Here is a 25,240-nt window from a genome sequence, read left to right on the forward strand (position 1 = left end):
TGTTGTCTCTATGGGTATATAGATTTGTCAAAATTCATCAACCTATGCACTAACATGTATGTTATATAACTTGTCACTCAAGATGATCACAAAATTAAAATAGTTTTCTAAATGAATAAAAAGACATAAGTTGAGCCAGAATGCTTAGTTCTGACTTCTGTCTTCACCACATATCAATTATGTGAAACTGTTCAAGGCACACAGCCTGTGATTTCATGTCTTTGGATCTTTCAGATTTCATTTTCTCATCTTGTTCCCCACCCCAGATTTGTGTACCTCTGGCTAGCCTCAAACTTGCTATGTATCTGAGGATGACATTGAACTCCTGATCCTCCTACCTCCCAAGTGCTGAGAAAACAGGCTGCTATATTCTTAAAACGTACTTTAAGAGTGTTATAAAGGTAATTCATTCATTTATACATTCATGCAATGAGTATGTAATGAACACCTGCTACATGTCAGCATCTGATCAGGTAGACAGCAGGGAACTACCATCTGGAAAATGTACTAAAAACCAAAAGCCCACCAGGGCCCCTGTGACCATGGAGCTGATTGCCTGGGGAGGGAAGAGAAAGAAACTATGAGCAAGATGAGAGTAATGTCATCAGCTACGTGATAAAGGAGACACTCCCAGCGGAAAGCTTCCAAGTTTCAAAGTAGGAGGAAAGGGAAGTTGTGCAAAGATCAGAAGGAGACAGGCTCTGTGTGCAAATGTCTTGAGGTCTGGGTAGAGTGTTTGCCTGGTATGCATGAGATCCCAGGTTCTAACCCCTATACCACCAAAAGAGAAGTTAATAAAAAGGTGAACTTAGCACCAGGCAAAGTCAAGAGGTGGCATTGAGGCCACTTGGTAACTTTCCGTCATCACCGAATGCTGAGTGCCATTTCCATCAGTGAGTGAGTACCACAGTCTGTGTAACAGTAACAGGCTCATGGGCCAGAGACAGATGGAGCCCATCCAGCTTCCCACCGAGCTCCTGAAACGGAAGACTTCTGTAAGCATTTTGAGTTGTTCTCTTGAGACGTCATGGCTAGCAAGCTGAAAAAACTGTGTGGCAATTTGCCAGCTGCCTGATTTTAAATCTAGTCCCTTTGGTGGAAAATGAAATTGAGAACAAATTTTAGAATTCTAATTGGAATCTGTCCCCTGCAGGGAGAAGTCTATTTTTATGTTTCAATACATTACCCTGGAGAATTCTGGGAACCCAGCCTGTGTTCACATTTCATGCCAGGGAATAAAGCGAGGGGGAGGCACTAGCCTGCCTCCTAAGGGGGAAGCCCACACTATCCCACAGGTCTCCATTTCTCTGTGAGTTTGAGCCCCAAAAGTCTACTGAAAGTACAAAGAGCAGATACCCTGTGTTGAGCCAAGGAAGAAGAGGAAGGAATGAAAGAAAATTCTAGGGAGAAGTTAAAATAGTCAAGTTTTGTTCTCATGACATTAAAAGCCTCTGTCCCTTCTGAAGAATTGATTTATATGTGAAACTTAGCCAGTGGAGGGGACAACAGGAAGGTAAAGGGAGCCCTAGTACAGTGTTCCTCTTGTTATGACAAGTCAGAGTTTGTAGGTGGAGAGAAATGATGTATTCCGGGAGATACAAGCAGGTCATGTTCAGTGTTTATGACTCTTGGGAAGATGAAAAACTGGTCTTTCCTGGACTCAACAGTTTGATAAAGTGCTAGGAACATCTGGATGCATTTATCATGTTTCTGAAGAAAAAGCCAACAAAAGGTGGGCTAGACAATTCCAGCTCGAGGTTTAAGGAAAAAAGGACTTTCTGTCTCCCTCAGCCCAAAGCCTTGATTATTTGAGACACAAAATGAATGTGTAACTCACTGGTACCAACCTGCTGTCTGACACCAAAGTTATTTAAATTAGTTGAATTCAGAGAGTTCGAAGAGGTCCAGAATGGCTCTTGGTGAAAGATGCCCGAGTTCTCTAGTGTGTTCTCACTTTTACAGCCACTCCCACCTCAGAAATAAAAGGGCAGGCAATCCATCCCCTGAGAGTTCCAGGAGAAAAGAGGGAAAGTGATCGGTGGTATGTGTGGTTGGAAAACATACAACTGCAGCCAACACAGGATTTTCGAGAAGAAGTAGGCTCTATGCAACAGGAGTTATGGTATTGGTAAGATTTTTCCCACGCCTGTGTACTCTTCCTGAGATAAAATCCAGTCCTGACTTCTCAGTCCCCCCACTCATGACACGTTCCATGCCACAAGGGGGCCATTGGTCATGATCAGTCATGCTATGAATGGGAGGAGGTGCTTCTGGGTCCCCTGTCTCCTATTGATGATTGAAATGAAGAGGACAAGAAAATTCTTATTTACCTTGAAAGTGTTCATCTTGAAAGCATGAGGACATCAGTTGATCCCTAGAACCTTCCGGAGGTAGTAGGGATGCAAACATCATGGTTCTCACTGGTAATTCAAGAGCTGGGGAGGAGGGTGGGCAGATTCCTGGGGCTCAATAGCTATCCTGCTAGCTTACTTGCCAAGTTCTATGCCATCTAGACACAGCGAGGAGAGAGCGGGGAGGAGAAAAGAGAGGTTGGCACAATGGCTCCTCATGTGCACACCCACCTCCACACACGTGCACACCTACACATAAACACACAGAAGAAAGGTCTAGAATAATAGCAGAATGAATGTTCTATCCACTTAAAAATGTTCTTGGGCAAAACAAAAGAAAGAAGCCTCTCTCTAATTGATGTACTGCGTTCCTCTCTGAAGTCCCCTGTGATGTACAGTTCTTAGCAAACAGGCAGACGGGCTGGATCTGAAAGATTTACGCCTCAGGGACATTGAGTGAGTTACCTGAATGCAAGCTGTGGAAGAACCAGGCTGGTACCTCCCTCCAACTGTTACTTACAAAAACTTTCCACATAGCCTAGGGCTGGTTAACCCAGAGAATTACAACAGCACGCCTCTTCCAAGCTAAACACTGGCCTTTGAGTTATTAACTCCAACTAAAGCAACTGCCTCGAGAAATCTAAAGCAAAATGAAACTTCCAAAGCAAAACACTTAAATGCAGCGTGCAAATGACTGTGGGATTTAGGAAAAACTCCAATTTGGAAGAGATTGATGCACGCGAGAAAGCGTTTACAAAATCAGTCCCCTTGATATGTCTTAAGGGGCCATGTTGAAGGTAATATAGGTATGAAAATGTTTGCTTGGCTGATTGGTTTTAAATTTACAAGTGACATTAAAAAGCCTCACAGAGAAAAACAAAGACGAAGGGACATCTGGAGTCTTCGTTTCATGCTGCTCGCTGATACGGAGAAGAGATGACAAGAACATAAATTCCAGACTGTGTTGTGGTATGTCACAAGGACAGTCTTTTGCTCATAAAGCATTCTTTCTACTGCTGAAAATTACTTCGTGAAACTTAGAAAACCAGCAGAGAAGGTGTTGTTGTAGACCACCTATTTGTGTTTCACACAATACCATAGAGTGACAACCTCATCCATTTTGTAGAGAGCCGATGAAAAGATAGGCATAGGACTTAAGAGTTGATTCAGTCATTAAGAACACTAGCTTCTCTTGCAGAAGACCTGGGTTCGATTCCCAGTACCCACATTGCAGCTCACAACTATCTCTAACTCCAGTTCCAGGAAATCTGACATCCTCTTCTGGCCTCCGTAGGTACCAAGCATGAATGTGATACAGACAAAAACATATACACATAAAAATAAATCTGCAAAAGAAAGGGAGGGAGGAAGGGGAGGGGGTGGTTGGCAAACCAGTAAGTATTTTTCAAACCATTATTGTGCGAATTTGTCACAAGCTTCCAAATCACCCAGTGCTTTGATCTAAGATGTCTATGTTCCAGAACTGTAAGAAAGAAACTCTGTTTGTGGCATCTTGGTAGTGTTTTATGTGATAGCCAGCCCTCCAAGCTGACTAAGACAGGACTGTTTAAAGAAAGGGGGGGGGGGATTTGGGTTGGATTTCCACAGTAGAATCTGGAGAGTTACTTATTACCATGAATTTTGCTGTGTTTTCAACTGAGTCTTATCCCTTTTGGATGTTAGACCACATCTAAAAAACATCGAGGGACTTGGTGTTCCTGGGGCTTTTGAACATCTTCAGGGGTGGCAATCATACTTCATAAAAGTGACTAAGCTAGTTATGGTGGTATAGACATGGTCAAGATGTGATATCCACATGTCTGGGATGTGCCACCCTTCCTTTAGGACATGCTTTTGTACTAATGAGTTATTAAAGTCCAGTTCGAACAGGCTAATTCTAAGATAGCACCCACATAGTCTCGACTCCTGGCACACAAGTTCATGTGTATTGTCATCCCTTTGTGTCTTAAGTGTGTGTGTGTGTGTGTGTGTGTGTGTGTGTGTGGACTTGTTTCTAATCTGAAGTGTTGTAAATGTGACGTGTGTTCACTTCCTCTTTAGATGTAAATTGTGTCTTGTTTGTACATGTTCTCTAGTGCCCTGTAAGCTTGCGAGTTTGATGCTTGAGAGGCCCCTCTGGCAAGAGCGTGAGGGCAGCTATTTAGCCTGTGAAGCTTTGATTCAACGCACTTCAAGAAATTAAACTGCGTGCACATGTTCCTTTCATGTTGCTGTGATCAAATTCTCCGGCGTAAACAACAGAAGAAGGAACGATGGCTCTGGCTCACACTTTTAGGGCTCGGTCTGTTCCTAAGGGTCAGGGAGAGGTTCTGTTAATATTGTGGCAGAGGAGGAAGCAGAGATAATTTTCTCCAAGGGCCTGCCTCCCGTGACCAACTTTTCCAGCAAGGCTCTACTTCCCAAAGATTCTAGAACCTTCCACCAGCTGGAGACCAACTGTTCAAAATATGAGCCAATGGGGAATGGGAATATTTCAGACTCAAATGATAAGATCTGCCGACAGTCTCACAAACTTTGGAATGGAACCTTTCCCACCAAACCTTCAGACAATGTCCTGACTTTGACTGTAGCCAATGGCAGACCTTTGCAAGGGGTACCACTGAGCTGCTTCTAGACACTGAACTGTAGCTATGAAGCAGGAAGTATGCATTCCTACATATGACTTAGTTTCTGGCGACTTGTTATATAGGCATGGATCGCTAATATGCCAATCTAAAGTACTTAGATCATTTTGGAAAGCCTCAGGGCTATTCACAATACCCAGATAATTTCTTACCCAGAGGACTAAATTAGTATCTCCCAGAATGAAGTGTTTGTTCTAAAACCAAATAGCCTAGATTACCCTCAGCACAGTGACTTCTCGGTCCTGGCTGCTTATCGTCCCCATGCAGAAGGTATTTGGAAGGTAGGCCTACAAGCTGTGTAGGAAGGTACCTTTAGTTTACAGCTCTTAGGTGTCCCCAGTGGGCAGCCATGGTGGAGATCCCATTAGAGTTATATTACATTATTGTCTGGTACTTCCCTGTTGGCAGTTTTGTCCTCTTCTGTGCTCAAAGGTCTGCAAATGCTGACATCCACTTCCAGGGTGCCCAGCCTCATAATTAAGACAGGTTTTTAATGAAAGAAAAGCTCTGTTTCTGTATCTGGTTTAGATTTTCCCATTCTATTGGACAGGAAGACACAAAATGCCAGGCCCTGTGGCTCATGCCCAGCCATCTGGCAACTAGAGATTCCTCTCACAGGAACAGAAGATACAGCCAACTCATGAACTCTTAATGGGAAGCAGAATTCATTGAAAAACTCTGATAATTGAAAAGCTTCATTCTACTTCCTTTTAAGGACCTCTTTCCAGATCCTTAATTAAAGCTAAAGAAACCCCCAGAAAAATCAATGAGGCCTTAACTCCTCTGCCTTTTGAAGCTGCTCTGGTGGCAAAGCCAACCAGCCTTACAGACATTAAGGGAAACCACGAAGACAAGTAGGAGAAGAAAAATGAGATTTTGGAGCCCCACCCCCACTCTGAGAGAAACAGTGTCAAGGCAGCCAAAAGGTGACTTTGATATGTCCTCTATACATTAGTTATACAAGATGGGAGCTGATGGTGTGGATTTATGGATGTTTGCATAATCCTTGCCTTTGGGCAAGGTAGGAGCTAGGAGGAGGCTGGATCCTTATGCACACACAGAACAAGTATCTTTAGGTGGTTGGTGGCAATCCAGCTGCTGTATGCATAGGGTTCTTAGGATTTGAATTTAAAATGTCCCCCCAAGTGAATGTGTTAAATGTTCAGTCCCAGATGTTGGTACTATTCTAGGAAGTAGTACACTCTAGGAAGTAGTAACGGTTGGCTGGAGGAAGTAGGTCCCACAGGGCATGCCTTTGAAGGTTATACTCAACGCCTGGTCCCTTCTCTTACTCTGATTTCTGCCTGGTGTGTGATGAAGAACCTCATCCTCCATCTACTGATGCCATCATGATGTTCTGCCCAAGGGAATGAGGCCAAGTAACCATGGGAAGAACACTCTAAAACCGTAAGCCAAAATACATCTTACTCACTTGAGTTGCTGAGCTTAGATTATACACTGTACTGGAACGGGAGTTTTTCTTAATGTTGGCAGCCAAAGGGACCCAGATTCCATGCGATGACTTCTGTGACCTTTGCATCTGGTTGTGAATAAGACAGATGCAAGAAAGAGGAGGCAGCTTGAGTGCTGCTTGGATTTTTAGAAGAAAGACTTGGGGTGGAATACCAAATCAAATCATCTCTAAGAGATGTATTAACATCAGCAATGGACAAGCAGTAAGGCCTGGTGGGCAGGGGATGGTCTGAAGGAGAGTTTTAGTTCTTTGGGACAAAACAAGGTTTTCACTAAAGGTTTCTGTGAGAAGGGTCTTACATATAAAGAAGCTGGTTTAGTTAACATGTGACCTATGCTATACAGCCAAGCCAGGACAGTAGAGCATATATGACTCACTCTGCATAACAGTGGTCACTCTTTCCCTGGATAAGAGAGCAGGACCTGCTTCCTGTGTAACCTATGCAATATTGCAATAGTCAGGTCCCTTTTGACCCTAAGTAGCAAGAGATGGGCTGGGTGTGTTCTTGCCCTGCCTGTAATTTTCTGTGCTTAGGATTCAGTTCCTCAGAGGATCTGAGTTCTCTAGAGACAAAGGGAGCCATTTTCTGTCTCCTTCTCTGAATCTCTCCAGTTCTTCTAAGATGCAGCATGTGGTGCTACCTTCTCTCTTTGCCTCATTGTTTTTCTGCTTGGGTATTTAGTTAATGTAGTGTCATGTTGAATTAGCCCCAAGTCCTCCTCCGGGAATTCACAAACTAGTAGAGTAAAATATACTCAGTGCTAGATATGGGGAATGTCCCCCGAATGTCACAGGACTGTGGAGGACACAGTAATAGATTCCGCTGGTCTAGGGAAGGTTAAAAAATTTTCTCTCACTAACCTTTCTGTAATAGTCATTTCTTTCACAGTGGTATAAATATGTTTCCCACTACTGCCCTGGGTACTTACAAAACTTGTCATTTTAGCCATTTGTATTGTTGTCTTTTACTACATTTTTTAAAAAAATGACTTTTAACAAAACTTTCCAAACAGCTTAGACTAGGTCAAGACTTCTCAATCACTATTTATTTCAAAACTGTAAAATTTCAAAGAACTGTAACTGTCCCTATGGAGATTTAGAATCATGTTCTTGAGTTTGAAACACAAGTGGGATTTTCTCATTGATGGACAAAGAGAGGCTGAAGGAAAGGAGGGAGAAGAATATATAATATAATCAAAGATGTTGGGTTCTAAGTGAATTGCATGGGATATGGCTTAGGTTGAGGATGTATATTAATAGTGTGATGACTAGGCTTTGATGTCAGCTGATTTAGATTTAGAACCAGGATAGAAACACACCTCCGGTTGTGTCTATAAGGGAGTTTTTACATTAGGTTAGTGGAGGTGAAAAAGTCCCCTGCCTGTGGATGGCAGCATTCTATGGGCTAATGGTCTGAACTAAACAAAAAGGAGAACGTATACTGAACACCAGCATCCATAACTCTTTGCTTCCCAGCGAGGATGCAACATGACCCGATGCCTCGGGCTCCTGATGCTGTGCCTTCCCTGGCATGATGGGCTGTACCCTCAGACTACAAGCCAGAAGCAGCTCACTCTCCCTCAAGCTGCTTTTGTAAGGGATGTTTTAACAGCAATAAGGAAAACGACAAAAACCGAGGGAGAGAAGGCAGGAGGAACTGGGTGGATTATTTTATTGAGGGTGAGGGTGTGTGTGTGTAATTAGTTTAACCATTTTAAATTATATAATTGAGTTTTGGTTCACTTCCATGATGTTGTCCAAACATCATTATTGATTCTAAAACTTTTTTTGTGGCATTTAGGATAATCCTAGAACTCCATGCACACTACCTACCACAGGGCCACACCCACAGCTACTAGAGCATGGTTATCCTTCAAAAGGAAAGCTGAGCCCATTCCCCAGTCATTCAAGTGGCAATCATCAGTCTACTCACTGTCTGCTTTCCTTCTCCTTTCCTTCTGGGACTCCCATTGTGTGTGTGTGTGTGTGTGTGTGTGTGTGTGTGTGTGTGTGTGTGTGTGTGTGCTGCTCTGCTTGATGGTACCTATAAATCTCTTAGGCCCTATTTACTTTCCCCATAATTTTTAATTTCTCTGTCTGTGCCTAGACAACTAATCTCACTTTACTTATCTTTATTTTCTCCATTCAAATATGTCGCTAAATTCCTCTTGTGAATTTTTTGTTTCAGTTGTTGTACCTTTCAACCCTAGGATCCATCTTAAATGCTTCTTAATAATTCATTGTTTGTTGGGCTAGAGAGATGGCTCAGCAGTTAAGAGCACTGACTGCTCTTCCAGAGATCCTGAGTTCAGATCCCAGCAACCACATGGTGGCTCTCAACCATCTGTAATGGGATCTGAAGCATTCTTCCGGTGTGTGTGTCTGAAGGCAGCTACAGTGTACTCATATAAATACAAATAAACAAAAAAATAATAATTCATTGTCTCTATTCTCTTTGGCAGGATATTGGCTTCCTGGTTTGTTTTATTGTTAATCTACTGTAGCATTCCTAAATAATAGAAAACCTACATTTTTCTCTTAACATTCCTGATATAACAGCCTTAGAGCCAAGGCTGGGGGACTCAATGTGGTCGTTTTGGCAATGTATATAAGAACATGTGTTTTAGCTACCTTCTTAAGAGCTAGAAAAAGTGAACCCAGAATGGGCTCACAGACCAGTGAGACATACCAAGAGATGGACTTATAGCGTGATGCTAGGAACTGTTTGACGCCCCCCCCCCCCGTATCCATGAGCATCCCTTTGGCATCTGTCTCAGATTCAGTTCCGCATCAGTACCATAACCCCACGGCAGCCTTAGGGTTTCTCTTGCTCTGTACACACTGACACTGGTAAGTACCCACAGCTCCCTTTGTACAGGTCTAGGAAGACTGAGAGCACATTACAGTGTTATCACAGGACTTTGCTTCAACAGGGCTCCTGACCTCTGTTTATTCAAGGGACTCTCTGAACTGGTCTTGGAATCAGTTGAAGTGCTATGACTCCCTGCAAATAGAGACCGAAATCAGACTTTTACTTGCCCAATCTAGATTGATAGACGTTAGTTCTAGGGTTCAGTCTGGTGTTTATTAGTCCGATCTATGCAATCCCATGACTGCTCTTTTGGGTAACGATTTTTGCTCTGATTTCCTTTTACAACTAACACACTCACTCTGTCTCCAGATGTTCAGTATGCTATGTGTTTTCTGTACTGTAGGAGTATTTCCCAAAGGTGTCTCTGATCTTTACATCAGAGGATGCCTACCTCTGTGCTTCCCAAGGATGCCAGTGCTCAGCGCTTTTGAAAAGAAATGTGTTCCAGAGCTTGTATAAAAAGTAAAACAAGACAAAAATTTTTAATTAATGACTCAAGTGAAAACCTAGGTATTTAGTAACACTAGTCAAATTTTTCTTAAAAATTACTTGCATTTTTATATTATCTGTATTAATGGAGTTTTTCTTGCATGTATATATGTATATCATATATATGCCAGTGCCCATGGAAGCTAAAAGAGGGAACCAAGTTCCCCGGAACTGAAGTTATAGATGGTTGTAAGCTGCTGAGTGAGTGCCAGGAATTGAACCCAGATCCTCTCAAAGAACAGCCAATGTTCTTAACTGCTGAGCCACCTCTCCAGCCCATGGCAGTAGCTATATTCTAAAAAACTAGCAGCTTCTACTGTTTCCATTACAGAAGAAGGTTCTATTGGGGACCACTGGTCTAGACTTGCATAACTACACATATAGACATATTGTTAATGGCAGTTTTGTTGTTACTAGAATTTGTAAGTTTAAGTATTGGTTGGTGAAAACTAGTGTAGTTGTTTAGCAGTGGCCAGGGAGATGGGAAGAAGCAGTGTGAGACAGGAAGAATGTCTTGGTGATACATTGTAAATCTTGTCAAGCTCTTCTTTTTGAGAGTTTGAAAGAAAATGTATGAGAAGGCAGCTTTGGCCATCTGCTGCCTGAGAGCAGAAGCCTGGACTAAGATCCAATCCCCACAGGCTGAGAAGGCCATAAGAAGTAGAAGCTGTAAATCAGCACTTACAGAGTTTTCATTGGGGATTAAAGGCAGAAGAAAGATAATGGCTTCAGGGAGTATTGCACCATCATGGACCACTCTTGTGCTTGGGGGTGGTATGTTTTCTTCTGGTTTTGTCATGGTCTGAGAATAGATAAAGACAGGAGTCCCCAGTACTGAAGATCTGTGGTTAAAGAGGAGAATGTTGGAATTAGATGTTTTAGTCTGTTTTCTGTTGCTATAACAAAATGACTGAGATGGTGATTCATTAATCCAAGATTATTTGTCTCATGATTCTGAAGACTAGAAAGCCTAAGGGCATGGTACTGATTATCTGGTGGCCATCAAAGCATGAGAGAGGGCATCATACATTGAGCCATGCAATGGTACCAGATCAGCTCCTCTTTTGCGCTCTCTCTCTCTCTCTCTCTCTCTCTCTCTCTCTCTCTCTCTCTCTCTCTCTCTCCCTGCTTGTATAGTTGCTAATACCATCACGGCGAGGGCACACTCATTTCATCAACTCCTAATTTACCTTCAACATATACACCTGAGATTATTTACAACACATATGACATCAGCCTCCTCTTGATGGTGGGGGACAAGGAGGACAGCCATCCTAGATGGTATGAGTAGAGGAGGTAAGGGGGTTGAGGAGCACACTGAGGATGGGTTATGGTTTCCTTGTAAATTTGGAGGAACAGCTAATTCCTCTGTGTGGAAGGAGGGCTGCTTCGACATTTAAAATAAATAAATAAATAAAAGATTTATGGAGAATAGAAAAAGCCAAAGATTCATATGGGTTTCAGTGAGACAATCATATGCAACCTACCAAATGATCTCTTTCCGACAAGCTTGACTATATCACATTTATGCACAAAATTATTGGCTTGTGACTTCTGTATGCATGCACACACTACAATTGACTGTAGCCGCCCTTCTCCATTTCTCTTTGATAAGCTTCCTTACTGTGGCACACGTTGGACCTTGCTGGTAGCCATTGATAATAAAGTGTGTAAGAAATAAGAAGGACATAAAAGAGTATCAGAGCTGTGTGGCACACCTGAATGACAGCCCAGTCCTCCAGCTAATCTCAGGGCAAGGAGACATGATTGTCCCCGTTCTACAGGTGAGCAGATGCAGAGAGAGGGGGAGGCAGAACCGACTGCTCAGTTCATTGTCTGTACAGTCAGCACCTTAGGCCCTTTACGTCCTGAAACCTCATTTCCTGTTGGAAAATAGGGATGGAGCCTTCTACTTTTATTATAAAATTATTAAGAATATTAATTTAAATATCCCATTTAAACAAACCCAATATGAACTAGGGTGGGGACTCTATTGTTTTTAGGGGAGAACTGTGTTGTCAGGGTCTTGCTACAGAGACAACATCTAACTTATGATTCTCTGCTTCTGCCTCCCAAGGGAGGATTGTAGGTGTGTACCACCCTACCAGTTAGGGTGCTTGATTTTGGTAAAAACCCTCACAGACTATGAATTGTTGATTCTGCCATATGATTGGAAGTTATCATGATTTGAGTTTTAGTCTGTCTCTTCCAACTAGATAAGTCTTATGCTCCTGATGCAAGGATTCCAGTAACTTCTACAGGCTGGAGTCATACTGTGCCATACAGCCTAGTGTTTAAAGTGGAGTAAACAGCATAGCAGAGATGGTGCCCTGAATGGAGATCCACCAAAGATGTTGACATTCAGCATACTGTGGGCCTCATCCCCACACTCGCTGGGTCCACATCTTGCCAGAGGGACATTCCTGGGGACTGTCATTTAAAGAGTCTATGACTTTTTAAAGAGTAAATAATTCTACCTGCTTTTTTGCTTACTACGTGATTTGGAAAATTCAATTTATCTTCTGGTACCTTGAAGGGAAATAAAATGATAGCCTGCATTTCACAGAAAGTGCTAGGGACAGCTTGGAGAAAATGTGTCACGTGCCGAGCAACGCTTGGAGTCAGCCTTTTACAGAACGTTAAACATTTCACTGGTATGATTAACAGGTAGCAAGGGCTGTGGCAAGACGACGAGGCAGAAGATTATGGGACCCAGGGAAGTCTCCTTTAGCAAGACTTCGGTGCACATCTGAAGACATTGATTAATGATACCGCTTGTCCCTTGAGAGCAGCGTAGCGGGAGCACAGGTGCGCTGAGAGATGTGAACCTGGGGGTGGGGGGTGGGGAGACTCGGGCCACATCCATCAGGGGAGGGCAGGAGATCAGGCTTGAACAGTCTCCTCAGTATTCCAGGCTCACTCCAGCTATCTCCCCAAAGGCTCTAAATGACTTTTCCAGGCTGAAGCTGGAAATCCTCAAGCCTCCCGATCCAAAGACACACGCATTTTTTTCTTTTACAGCCATTGGAACCACTGCTCATGTTTATTGGAAAAGCAGAACATAAGGCATCTGTGGCTTCCACAGGTCTCCGAGTCCTGGCTCTATCACCTCTAAGCTTACCATTCCCTTGGGAGGTGACGAAACCGCTTTAACTTAATGTTCCCAGGGAGAACTAACGAGAAGGCACATGGATGTAGCATATTGTGAATAGCACTGGGAGAGTGGATGAAGATTGGTCCCAGAACAGAAGCTCCTTCCCATCATGCCTGTCCAGCTGAGGGTAGACTTATCCCTACCCCCACCAATACTCGTGCAATACAAGGTACTTCTCACAGAGACGCTCGGACTTCCCACAAGCAGAAAGGTAGCAGTGTAACAGTAATGGCCACTTTTAACAGCTCCATGTGTCTGGAGTGGGTTCTGGGCGGTCGTTGGTGTAGAGCCAAAGGATTCATTCTATTGGTTGGACAGTGTGGCAGGGTATTAGATCTGGAGGACCACCATCAGGAGAGATGAAGCAGCAGCCACTCAGCTGACTTCTTAGTAACACAGCTGGGACAAGATAAAATATGGCCATGGTAAGGATAGTGAGAACACTCTTACTGATTAAAAAAATTGATTAAAAGAAAGTGTCTGTTATGCAAATACTCCTATCGGGGTACCGGTAGACCTTTTATGGGAACCCGAGCAGAGAGCATGTGTGTGTGTGTGTGTTTCAGGGCAGAGGACTGGAGGTTGCAGAAGCTTAGGTTAGAATCCCTGGACAAAGCCCTCTGGGAGCCTAAATGGGAACATAGACCTTACTGAATCCCTTTACACAGGGAAGTGTATTTGCAGAGTAGAAAGTCTCAGTGTGTTGGGGTCAGTGACCTCGTACTCAAAGACATGGCAAGCTGAGCAAACACAAGGTTAAGACTCCAGAATGGCTGAGCATAATTCCTATTTGGGAATATGGGTGATGAAATATGGTGTATCCATAAAAGCAATTACTCTTCAGATTAAAACATCCTGTAGGCAATCATGTCAGCCCTGGAGAGCTGGGGTTGGAAAACAGATAACATTTATCTTTACCAATTACTGGCCGCCTCAGCTCCTTGCCCAGTTCCCTTACCTGTGATGAACTCATTAAGTCTTAACAAGCTTCGGCTATGGGAGAAATGCTGACTGAAGTACGGGTGCGTGCCCTGCATATTTACACATAGGCACCCTGTTTCTAAAGACATGGGGGAAAAAAAACAGAACATTCCAGAATGTTTCCGAACAGTGCATGCATGTGTCAGCTCTGGTTGCTAAGACTCAACACTGACTCTCTTCTGAAATAAAAGCAGAGTCCCTTGATATCTTCGTGTATACCGAGGTTCTAGAATGTTCTCTCCCCAATGAAGGGACCCTCTAGAGGCTGAGGGCCAGACTTAAGATCCTATTGCCTTCCAATTTTAAGGCCCTTGTGTGGCACCAGGACAGAAGGAGGGTATGCTGCACGTGGCATCTGAAGCCGAATGGCCAATAAGGCCAGCACCCAATGGGAAAGAAAGCAAGACTTGCCACTTTACCCAGTTAGACTCTACCAAATGCCTAACGGATATCTCCTATAATGTTTGAAATAAGTGCATATAGAGAGCCTGCATTTGTTCTCTGTCAACCGACACAGGCAAAGCAGGCCTGCATCTACCTGCACCTGCTACCCATGCAGATAGGGGGCGCGCGCGGGCTCCCGGCCCAGAGCGTTGATGTGCTGCTGGGCACTTGCGCCCCCTAGCTTCTCATTGAGTTTTTGGTTCACCAGCTCCAGGTGGCGGCTGTTCTTCCGTGCCTGCCTCAGAGACCTCTTGACCTTCTTGACCCGCTCTCGGAGCTGCCTGTTCCGCTTCTCCAGGGTGGCCACCTTCTGCTGCAGCTTCTTGACATGGTCCTCTTCCTCAAACAGGGCTTTCTGCACCGAGGAGCACATGAGCTGAGGGCAGAAACAGTACAAAGGGAGGGGTAGGTGAGTCTCAGAAGGTATGATGCTGGCAGTGGCCTTCACCTGGGAATCCTGCCTGACCTCAGACACAAACAGAACCCCCCTTTGCTCTTCTTTGTAGGGATTTTAGTTTAAAATATATTCTAAATACTTGTCACTGGCGACAGGAAGGAATGAGCTCCTTCCTATAAATCGGTAAGCATATGCACAAGGATATGGGGTAGTTCACAGGAAGGAGCCATAATTGTCTCTCGAACATGCAAACAGACGCTTAACCATGCTTGCAGAGGTAAAAGCAGTTTAAAGCCATGGCCGGTTATTATTTTCTACAGATTTATGGATGGTAGGGGATACTAAGGATTAGACCTAGGACCCCGCATATAAGCAAATGTTCTGCTCCAAGCTGCATCCCCAGCCCTTTTTTGTTATATACAGACTGCCAGAGTCAGGATGTGGGCAGCAGAACTCTACTGGACAGTGCGTAGACCCCCACAATGAGCAGATGGACTCTGTCAAAATAAAAACTGTGTATCCTTTGACCTAGTAATTCTGAAGCATCATCTCACAGAAATGCATTCACATGTGCAAACCATCAGATATACAAATATTGCATGCTGTTTGTTACTTCCTTCCTTGTGGGGTGGATGTTAAAGATTAAACCCAATGGCCTCAGAGCATGCTGGGCATGTGCTTGGCCACTGAACTATATTCCATCATTTGTTATTTGAAAGGCGATTTAAACAGTGATGCAAGCCTAGGATCCCAGCACTTGTAAGGCTGAACCAGGGGTGCCTTCCATTTGGGCTAAACCGGACTGTCTCCAAAATGTATTTTTAAAAATGTAAAACCAAACACAAGGGTTTTGTTTTGTTTTAAAGGGTTGAAAACATCTTTAAAATGTCCATCAAAAAAGACCTGGCTCAAAAATCACAGTAGGGCCGAGAGTGCTCAGCCGTAGAGACTTGTCGAGCAGGCACAGGATTACGGGAAAGTAAATCGTTACATGATTAAAGGGCTTCGTATCCTGTGTCTTTAAGGGAATAATGTGGTTCCATAGGAACATTGCTGAAGCAAGCTGTGAGTCGTGGTGTTACTATAGAAAGCCCAGTACAGGATGATATGAACATGGTGATATGAGGGCTATAGCACCCGATCCCGTGTACCTATGCTTACATATGTGTATGCTCTTTCTGAGGGAATGCACAAGCAGCTGGTAACCGTGCTGTATCCCAGGAGCAGAGCGGGCAGGAGTGTGGAGAGACTGGGCCTTTTGTCCTGGGTACCCTTTGAGTCTTGTGCTATAAGCTAGATCTCACTCTCATGAGGAAGTAAGAGGTCTTTTCACCACTGCTCATTGTCTGCCCCCACCTGTTATCCATTATCAAGAGCTGAACTACCAAAGGCCTGAGCATCACTGTCCTCTGCTTAAAAATGGAGCCTTCCATATCTGCAGGCTCTGTGTATGTGGTGCCCTCCTCACCAGATTCAACTAACCATGTATCAGAAGGAGAAGGAGGAGGAGGAGAAGGAGGAGGAGGAGGAGAAGGAGAAGAGGAGGAGGAGGAAGAGGAGGAGGAGGAGGAGAAGGAGGAAAGAAGAAAGAAAGAAAGAAAGAAAGAAAGAAAGAAAGAAAGATAGATAGATAGATAATTCTGGAAGTTCCTAAAAGCATAATTTGCATGTACATGCTAAGTTCTAACTGGAATCCACACGAATGGGGTTTAAGCTTCCCCAGCTATAGCCTGACACCAACTCTCAGACCCTTAGTCTGTCTCTAACACCTATCATTTAGGATATGTTCTCTGTGCTTCTTTTGTGTACAAAAGACAAAAGGGAGACAACTGATGGTACATCTGTACTGGGACATATATAGGCTGTTTGCCAGAAACCAATGCAGTACAGCAACTGTTTATACATGTTGTGTTAGGTGTTCTACAACATCCAGAGGTTGTTATATACAAATTCAGTGCGAGACTATACATAATACATAAGAAACCTGAGCATCTGCAGACTTTGGTATTGGAGGAAGGACCCCCAAGACCAGTATCCTTCACAAGCTGAGGGAAGAGTGTGTTCATCTGGCCCCAGCCACCCACACTACAGTAGGTTAACAGCAATATGGTTAAATGTGTAGCCTTTTGTGGTGGTTTGAATATGCTTGGCTAGGGAGTGGCACTGTTTGGAGATAAAGCCTTGTTGGAGTAGATGTGGCCTTGTTGGAGAAAGTGTGTCCCTGTGGGCTTCCAATTTAAGGCCCTAGCTGCCTTAAAGCTCCTAGCAGCCTTCAGATGAAGATGTAGAACTCTCAGCTCCTTCAGTCCTATGTCTGCCTGGATGCTGCTATGCTCCAACCTTGATGATAATGGACTGAACCTCTGAACCTGTAAGCCAGCCCAGATTCAACGGTGTTCTTTTTAAGAGTTGTCTTGGTCATAGCATCTGTTCATAGCAGTAAACTCTAACTAAGACACCCTGAGGCCAATTGTCCTTGTTTCTCACCCACCCCTTTCTGCTTCCAAATGCTCTCAACACCAGCCACACTGGCTCTGGGACTGGAAGGTCTGTTCCCAGCTTTTTGAAGTATTTTAAGTAGACAGTCCTCAGTTGATTTTCCAGAACCTGCCCTGGATTACCTTCCCTTTCCTCCAACATTTGTAATCAATGACTAGGTGTGACACAATTAGGTTCTCCAGGGCCCTCATCCTATCTTGGAACATCTCTGAAGGGACATCTCAGTTTCACTGTGTCCCATGAGCTAGACTAAGTACCCAGTGAAGTTGCAATTACAAATAGTTTTACCTTTTTACTGGTCCTTTATCATCTCTTGCCCTCCTGTCCCCAGGCCTGTCTCTAATGACAGGATTATTCTCTTAAAATACTCTTGCTTGCTTCTCTCCTCTCAGAGTCACCCCTTCAGGAAGCCTGACTCGCCACACACAGTTTCCTCGAATGTAGCATAAGATTAAACACTGGGGTTGAAAGAGTTAATGAGTTTTTTCTAGAGAGCTTTTGGACTCATGTCCTGATACATATTAAAGTCATTGACAGCCAGTAGTCAAAAATACAAGGATGTGGTTTAAAACTGGGCCTTTGTGGTCAGACCCTCCCACACATCTCCAGTCTTACTAAGTTTGTATACCACAAGCTTGACCACAAAGTATACTGGCTCCTGGTTCTTCCACCAGTTCATTGTGGTCTTTCCCATCTCCAAGGCTATGCCTCTGTCTCTCTCCCTAGAGCACCATTCACCTACAGCTCTCTCTGAATGTTCTTAAAAAGACAAGTCTCATGTAACCGAAGCTGGTTTCAAATGTATTATGTAGCCCAGGCTATCCTTGAATTCCTGATCTTCCTACCTCAGAGCTTGAGGGCTGGGATTCTGAGCATATGCCACTATATCTAGCTGTTTGGCAATCTCATAAGCCCTCTGTGGGCCCACTTTCATGGTGCTATCTATACCATGCTCTCCCTCCTGCAGTTATTCATACTAGGGATAATGAGTCTCCATGCTTTGGCAAATCACAAATTCTTCAAAACCTAACTCAACACTGACCTGTGGGATCCTGTTGCCTAGCAATTTTGGATATATGCGGGGAGTGGGGGGTGGGGGTGGGGGAAATGAGCCAGTGTTCCAAAGTTGTCATTTAATAGTTTCGAACTCCTGGAATGTCAATGTTTCAGGGAGACCACATGTGCAATATTGCCCTCTTCTGGCCAAAATGACACCCCTCAATCCACACACACACCCAGAAGAGAAAGTGGGTACAGGAACCTTGAGGAATTCATATCACTTCTATCATATATGTGTGAATAAGTAAGACCTATATATTTTAACATTCCAAGTGTCTAAGTAGCTGGGAGAAACACTTTGTATCCATCCTCCCTGTATTGAGGTCTGTGTGCTGGCTAAGTAGCTAGGATAAACACTTTGTATCCATTCTCCTTATATTGAGATCTGTGTACCAGTTACAATAGATTCTTCAAGAACAGGATAAAAGAAGATAAGCATCCTCTACCAAAACAAGAGACCCAGGTCCTTCCATCTGAACAGAATCCATTAGTATGTGCTAGATTATCACATCAAAGAGGAGTTGAAGGGATCACAGGGCTTGAGAAATCACCACAGACAAAGCTTGTCCTCAGTCCTTAACATTCTAGACCCCAGGGCAATGAAGTCCCTATTCTAGGGACTCCAGAGCAAGAAAAGCCAGCCAAGAATGCCCTGAAGAAGCTATGATGAATCTGAGAGGCATCATGCTGTCCTGGGGGCTGGAATGGGTGTTATGGAGGTAGAGATGATAAGTTCCAAAGCAAAGTTAAGTGTGTTTCTTGGTGCATCACCCTGTAGTCCTCATGGCTTCTCCTTCCCCCAGAGGAGCAAACAAAGACATCAAAGGACTCACAGAACTTGCCCAATGCCCTCACTAGCAGAGGCATAATCCAAGACTACTCTCACACAAGTCTTTCTTCTTCAGCAAAGATGTCATGTGCATTGAGACAATACCATGACATAATGAAGCTGTTCCCCATAAAAGCTAAAGTGATTCTCCTGGGTTCTAGCCATCACTGCTCCCCCAAAAGTGAGAATTCCTAAGAGGAGAACTATGCTTTGCAAATACATGGTTTGTTTTGTTTTGTTTTGTTTTGTTTTTTTGAAACTCCTGCTTTCTGAGTGGGTTGGGTGCCCCCTGGGTCTTTTGCATGTAGGAAGAATTATGGGAAGCAGTGACCAGGAGGGGCCCAGTGAGTGGGATCTAAAGTGAATAAGAAAAAAAAAGTTAAAAAGAAAGAAAGAGACACCTAAAAAAAGAAAAGGAAAAAAAAAAAGAAAATGAAACTCTTATTTGTGGAATATTTTCCAAATGAAACTCAATCTCTTAACATTTTCTTGGGGGGAAAAAAGCCAAGATATGCTATTTGCTCATTTAGCCTTTTTTTTTTTCCTCCAGTAATCTGAGCTGCAGAGGGGAAAGGCCTGGCTGGGCTGGAGCAGGTAGCACACATTCTCTTTGAAGAAGAACCAAGAAGGATCCTAGGAGGAGCCCTGAAGCCACACATTCCCCAGCTCATCCCTGCCGAACCCCTGCACTTTCCCCAGGCTAAACTGGGGAGATGACTCTTTCGATAGATGCCTAAGCATCTCCACTTGGCCTGTGGCAGAGTTTTATCTGGAAGTTTCCATGTGGCTGAGAGAATGCCTGATTTGGGGCAGATGGGCAAACTGCCATGAGGTGGAGACAAGTTAGGCTGAGGTCCCCACGCTTCCTTATCTTTTAAAATTATGTCTTTCTAAAGCTGGAGAAGCTAATTATATCGGATCAACTTTTTAAAAGATAATCAAGGAACCAAGACTGGGCAGATGTTTACTTGGCACCACTCAAACACAGGGACCTGAGCTCAGCTCCTCAGATGCTAAGTAAAAACCTAGGTGCAGAGGTGCACACTTACAACAGAGATAGGAGCATCCCTGAGTCTGGCTGGCCAGCTAGCCTAGTCTGATTAGCAAGTCCCGGGTCCCAGGTCACACTAAGAGATCCTGTCTCAGAAAAAAAAAAAAAAAAAAAAAAAAAAGTGTGTGGGGCCAACTAGGTGATCAAGCCTGACAACCTGAATTTTATCCTCAAGAGCCACATGGTGGAAAGAGAGAGAACTGTCTCTTGCAAGTTGTCCTCTGGCATCTATGCAATACACCCATTGTATGACTGTTAAAAATACATAAAGTACAATAAGATAGAGAATAACTTAAAAAGGCACCCAATGTTGACCTCTGGTTTCCACAAGCATGTGCACAGTGCACATGGCTCCCTCACATAAGCAGGTATACATAAATACTCTCTCTCTCTCTCTCTCTCTCTCTCTCTCTCTCACACACACACACACACACACACACACACACACACACACACAAAGAAATCCAAAAGTGGACAGTTTAAATCATCTGTGATTGCATATAGAGAAAGTCATTGTTGACATTTCACTGTATATATTCCTATGGTTGGGTTTCTGGTCTAGGCAAGTATCTAAAGATTTCAAGCAAAATTGGAATCATGCAGTTATTACATTGCCTATTCTAATTTTTCCCTGGAATTTAATCATGAGTATTTTGCTATAAAAGTATCTCTTATTTGCCTAATGTTAATAGTTGTCTCTGAGGCTTACTGCCTCACTCTGCTAACCTAGGCCTACTCCTGGAAGCATCTAGCCTCCATACAAGCATATCTTGGCCTAGAATATTTTCAGCCTCTGAGACTTACTGCTGAATAAACTCACCATTCTAGCTCTTTCTGAATTCTGACTGGCTGATCAGCCCAGCTGTTCTGGCTCAAACTCCTCTCCAAGCTGACTAATTCATTCTGGATTCTCAGTTTCTCCTGAATTGCTCTGCTTGACTTCATACTAATTTTGGCAATCTGTTCTAATCTTCGGGATCTTTCTCCTCCTCTGGCTTATTCTAGCTTCACCCCTTTCTCTTTGTTTTCTCTGCAACCTGTCTCTGTAAAACTCTCCTGGTAAAACTGCCCCCTCCTCCTTCCTGCCCTACCTCCCTTTCCTCTCCTCATGAGAACTGGGCATATCCTATTCTGTCAAGTCTCTCTCTGATTTGTCACTTTGTCTGACACTCAATTAGACATCACTTTTAAACACAGGTCCTTTCTTCTGCAAACTAACTTTACCTTCATCATTTGGGATTAAAGGTGACTACTAAGGGCGTATCTGTATTCTAGCCAGAGGAATTAAAGGTGGTTGCTATGGCCGAGTCACACAACAATTAGAAACAGGTGTTTTTTTTTTTTTTTTTTTTCCAGTAACCAACACAATCTTGGTGTTCACAGTGTGATCAAATATCTTGCAACATTTTCCAGATACTGGTCTGCATATTTCTTTCATTGATTATCTCAATAAAAACACATGTAGGAAGCATTGCAAGGTTCCCAGTAATTAGTCAGGAATCCTTTCTCCTGGTAACCATAGGCTGAGGAGGGGATGTTGGGATTGGTGCTGATACATCATTGAGGCCATGTGATTTTGATGCCCACCTCCATTGACAGGACACACTTATGGAGGGTTTCTTGTCCGAATCTCTGTTGGGAATATTCCTATCTGGTTTTTATTTTCCCCCAAGAACTCAGGTTCTGTGAGAAGGTTTCATAGTCAAGACCTTGAGAGGTCAAGGAAATGTATCCATGTCAGAGTCTAGAATCATCTACCACTTCCAAACTAGTTCAGTTTTCTTATATTCTTTCCTTCCCTCCCTTCTTCCTGCTCACCTTTTTCTTTTTCTCTCTTTAGTAAACAAAATACTTGCCATTGTGTGCCTGGGCAACTCGAGGGGTAGAAGGGTTTCCTGGGTTACTTTGTAACACACTGGTAAGCATTGTGTCTAGCCAAACAAATATAGTGCGTCTAAAAATCACTATTTCCTAGTAGCGGGCAGAGCAAACGTGCTTCCTGAGAGCGTCTTTCTGAAAGCACAGCTGCTTCCAATTTAAATAACCACCTACAAGGACAAGACAACGTGTACTTTCTGAAGTATAAAAAACAAAAGGACTGTCCAAAAGTAACAAGACAGACACATAGCTTGCCTTTTAAACACCTCATTCCCGTTCTTGGGATTCAAAATTAGAAGGAAAATTGGGGAGGATTTTTATTTTAAAATGGAGTGTAGTGGTAACCTAACTATGGCCTATCACAGAATCTGGCCCCACATGAATAAAGTTTTATTAGAACACAGCCACAATTGTATGTTTGCATATTATCTATGGCATTTATTGTGCTACAGTGGCAGAGTTGAATAGTTGCCACAAAGACCACAAAAGGTCCATAGGCTTAAGATATTTACCATCCAGTTCTTCATAAGGCTAGAGAGCAGGGAGTGTCAGAAACCTGACCTCAGGAAGGACAAATGGAGGTGAAAATGTGATAATTAACCACTGGATGGATTCAGAGGGAAGGTGTTCTACAGCCAAGGAATGAAGAAAGACAAGGAACAGGCGAACATTTTAATCAGCACGTTCAGGTGCCTTGTATATCCACCCCTCACCCCCACAATCACGTTCATACTGCTCTGGAACACTGATGTGATTTCTGTGGGTCACAGCTCAGGGTACCAGTACCAAAGGTCATTGCACTCTAGCCCAATGGACTATGGCCAATTTCAAAAGTCCAGATGGAGAAGTAAACTTTATACAACTTTAAACTGTAGAAGGTCTAGAAACAGTAGACAGTGGAGGCCAGGATTGCTTCCCCATCTGCGCTTCAGGGGCTCTGCTGGCCTCAGATCAGATACCCACAGTTCTCTTTGGCCCTTCTGAAAATCAGTTGGAAAGTTAGCTGCAGCATCATTTAACTCCCTTTAGAGAGAGAGAGATGGGTGTGGAGGCAGGCAGTCTCCAAGCTTGGCCAAACCCACAGCTACTGGGGAAACACCCAAACCTTGGAAGTGACAAACAGGGCAGTTCTTCTGAGGACTCTCTGGAGGGACAGCCTGAGGTGCGAACGATAGCATTTGACTTGTTGGTGGCTCCTTTGCTCCATCCAAAGTCAAAAGTGTTGCCTTCTCTGTGCCAGGTGCCCAGCATAAGAAAAGACTGCGGCCTGAAGCAGAGGTGGGTGGGAAGAGGAAGGTCATGAGAGACAGTTAGAGTGAGAGTTATCTCCCATTGGACAGCATTGAGTAAGGAGGTCCAGGCTCCCCACTTGGCCTGTCTGACTGAGCCCATCCACAGGCCCCACTCCCAATTCCCTTAGCCAAGGAAGGGGCTATCAAGCACCCCTGATAAAAGGGGGCTTCAGAGTTAGGTAGAATTGGGATTGATTTCTAGTTCTTAGGATTTGACTCCCTACATACTTGATATTTGTTACTCTGTGGGACCTGCCCATCATCTGACAGCAGGGCCTTAGTCAAAGAATCTGCCTTAGCAAAGTTTCCTCACATCTAGAATAGCATAATAATGCCTGTGTGGTGGTCTGAATAGGAATTCCCCCCCATAGGCTCATATATTTAAATGTGTAGTTATTAGGGAGTAGCCCTACTTGAGAGTGGCTGATTAGGAGATGTGGCCTTGGTGGAAGAAGCATGTCACTGAAAGTGGGCTCTGGGGTTTCAAAAGCTCAAGCCAGGCCCAGTGTCTCTCTCTCCCTGCTGCCTGTGGATCCAGATGTATTACATGGTGGCCTATACACCACCATGCTTGCTGCCATGATGATAATGAGCTAAACACCTGAAACTATAAGCAAACCCCAATTAAATGTTGTTTTAAATAAGAGTTGTCATGGTCATGGTATCTCTTCACAACCAAAGAACTTTGACTAAGCCTGTTTCATTGAACTTCCTGGAAGATTAAGTTGGTTAATATATTGAGATTTTGGCAGAACATCTGACAAACTGTAAACTTGACCCTCACTGATTGAAAGCTCTTCTCAACCATAGTAGGGTTTTTCAAACATGTAGATCTTTGCACAGGTATTTCTGCTTAGAAAATCTCTATTGACCCTTCCTCACATCTTTGTATAGCTGATAACATTCTTTGAATTCTCCAAGTCTTTTTTTAAGAGTCACCTCCTCCATGAGGCCTTCCTGCAGGCAGAGCCCAGTAATCCCTCTTAAATCCTCGTAAGAGCATCACATTGTTCTCTTCTGGCTCATCTCACTCTGTCCTGAGCCTTGAACCCCTTGAGTTAAGATCTTTGTATTCAGTGCCAAGTAAATAATAAGTCCTCAAAGAATAATGGAAGGAAAGTTGTAAGTTGAAACAGAAACAAGTTCAGTGGTTTGAACCTGAGCAACCAAGAAAACGATCTTTTGAGTGTTATAAAGGGTCCACCATCACCCCCGTGAGTCTATGATTCCCAAAATTAGTTTAATTTTGACTTGTTCTGACTATATTCGGAATTGACTTTTAGGATTCCTGAAATTAGTAAATTTTCTTTTTCTGATCCTGCCTTGGTCGTATTTGACTAGGTTATTTTGTACATCCTCATGTCGAATCCTGTGGAAGCAGAGCATGTTGGAAATGAGAAAAGAGCATTTGAGGGGGAAATGCTGGATTGCATAAGACTCGGAGGGATAGTCAGCTTCAGCAGGCAATTTGACATAACATATGGTCTTCTGAAGAAACCTTTCATTGAGGAACATGGCCTCTGGCCACGTCTGTGAAGAACCATCTAGGTTGATGATTGATGTAGGAGGGTCTAGCCCACTGTGGGAGGCAGCATCCCCTAGGCTTCACTAGGGCTTGGTCTGTATTAGAAAGCTAGCTGAGCATGAGTGAGCCAGTTAGCAGTATTCTGCCATGGTTTCTGCTTGAATCCTGCCTTGATTTCCCTCAATAATAGACCATAATCTGGAAGTATGAGCTGAAATAAACCCTTTTCTCCATTAAGTTGCTTTTGGGCATGGTGCTTATCACAGCAACAGAAATCAGACCTTCAGGATCATCATGTGA

General features: G+C 43.6%; 1 protein-coding gene across 1 annotated transcript in view; it reads right to left on the reverse strand.

Moving 5' to 3' along the window:
• Positions 1 to 12,686: 12,686 nt before the first annotated feature.
• The window catches only part of Ccdc3 (coiled-coil domain containing 3), an 85,095-nt gene continuing 72,541 nt past the window's right edge, over positions 12,687 to 25,240 (reverse strand). Inside the window, exon 3 of the mRNA XM_034511121.2 lies at positions 12,687 to 14,786. Within this exon, the coding sequence (XP_034367012.1) occupies positions 14,514 to 14,786 (273 nt within the window). The 3' untranslated portion in view covers positions 12,687 to 14,513. The remainder of the gene's footprint in view (positions 14,787 to 25,240) is intronic.

The sequence above is a fragment of the Arvicanthis niloticus genome, chromosome 8 (genome assembly GCF_011762505.2).
Source record: "Arvicanthis niloticus isolate mArvNil1 chromosome 8, mArvNil1.pat.X, whole genome shotgun sequence".
Classification (NCBI taxonomy): domain Eukaryota; kingdom Metazoa; phylum Chordata; class Mammalia; order Rodentia; family Muridae; genus Arvicanthis; species Arvicanthis niloticus.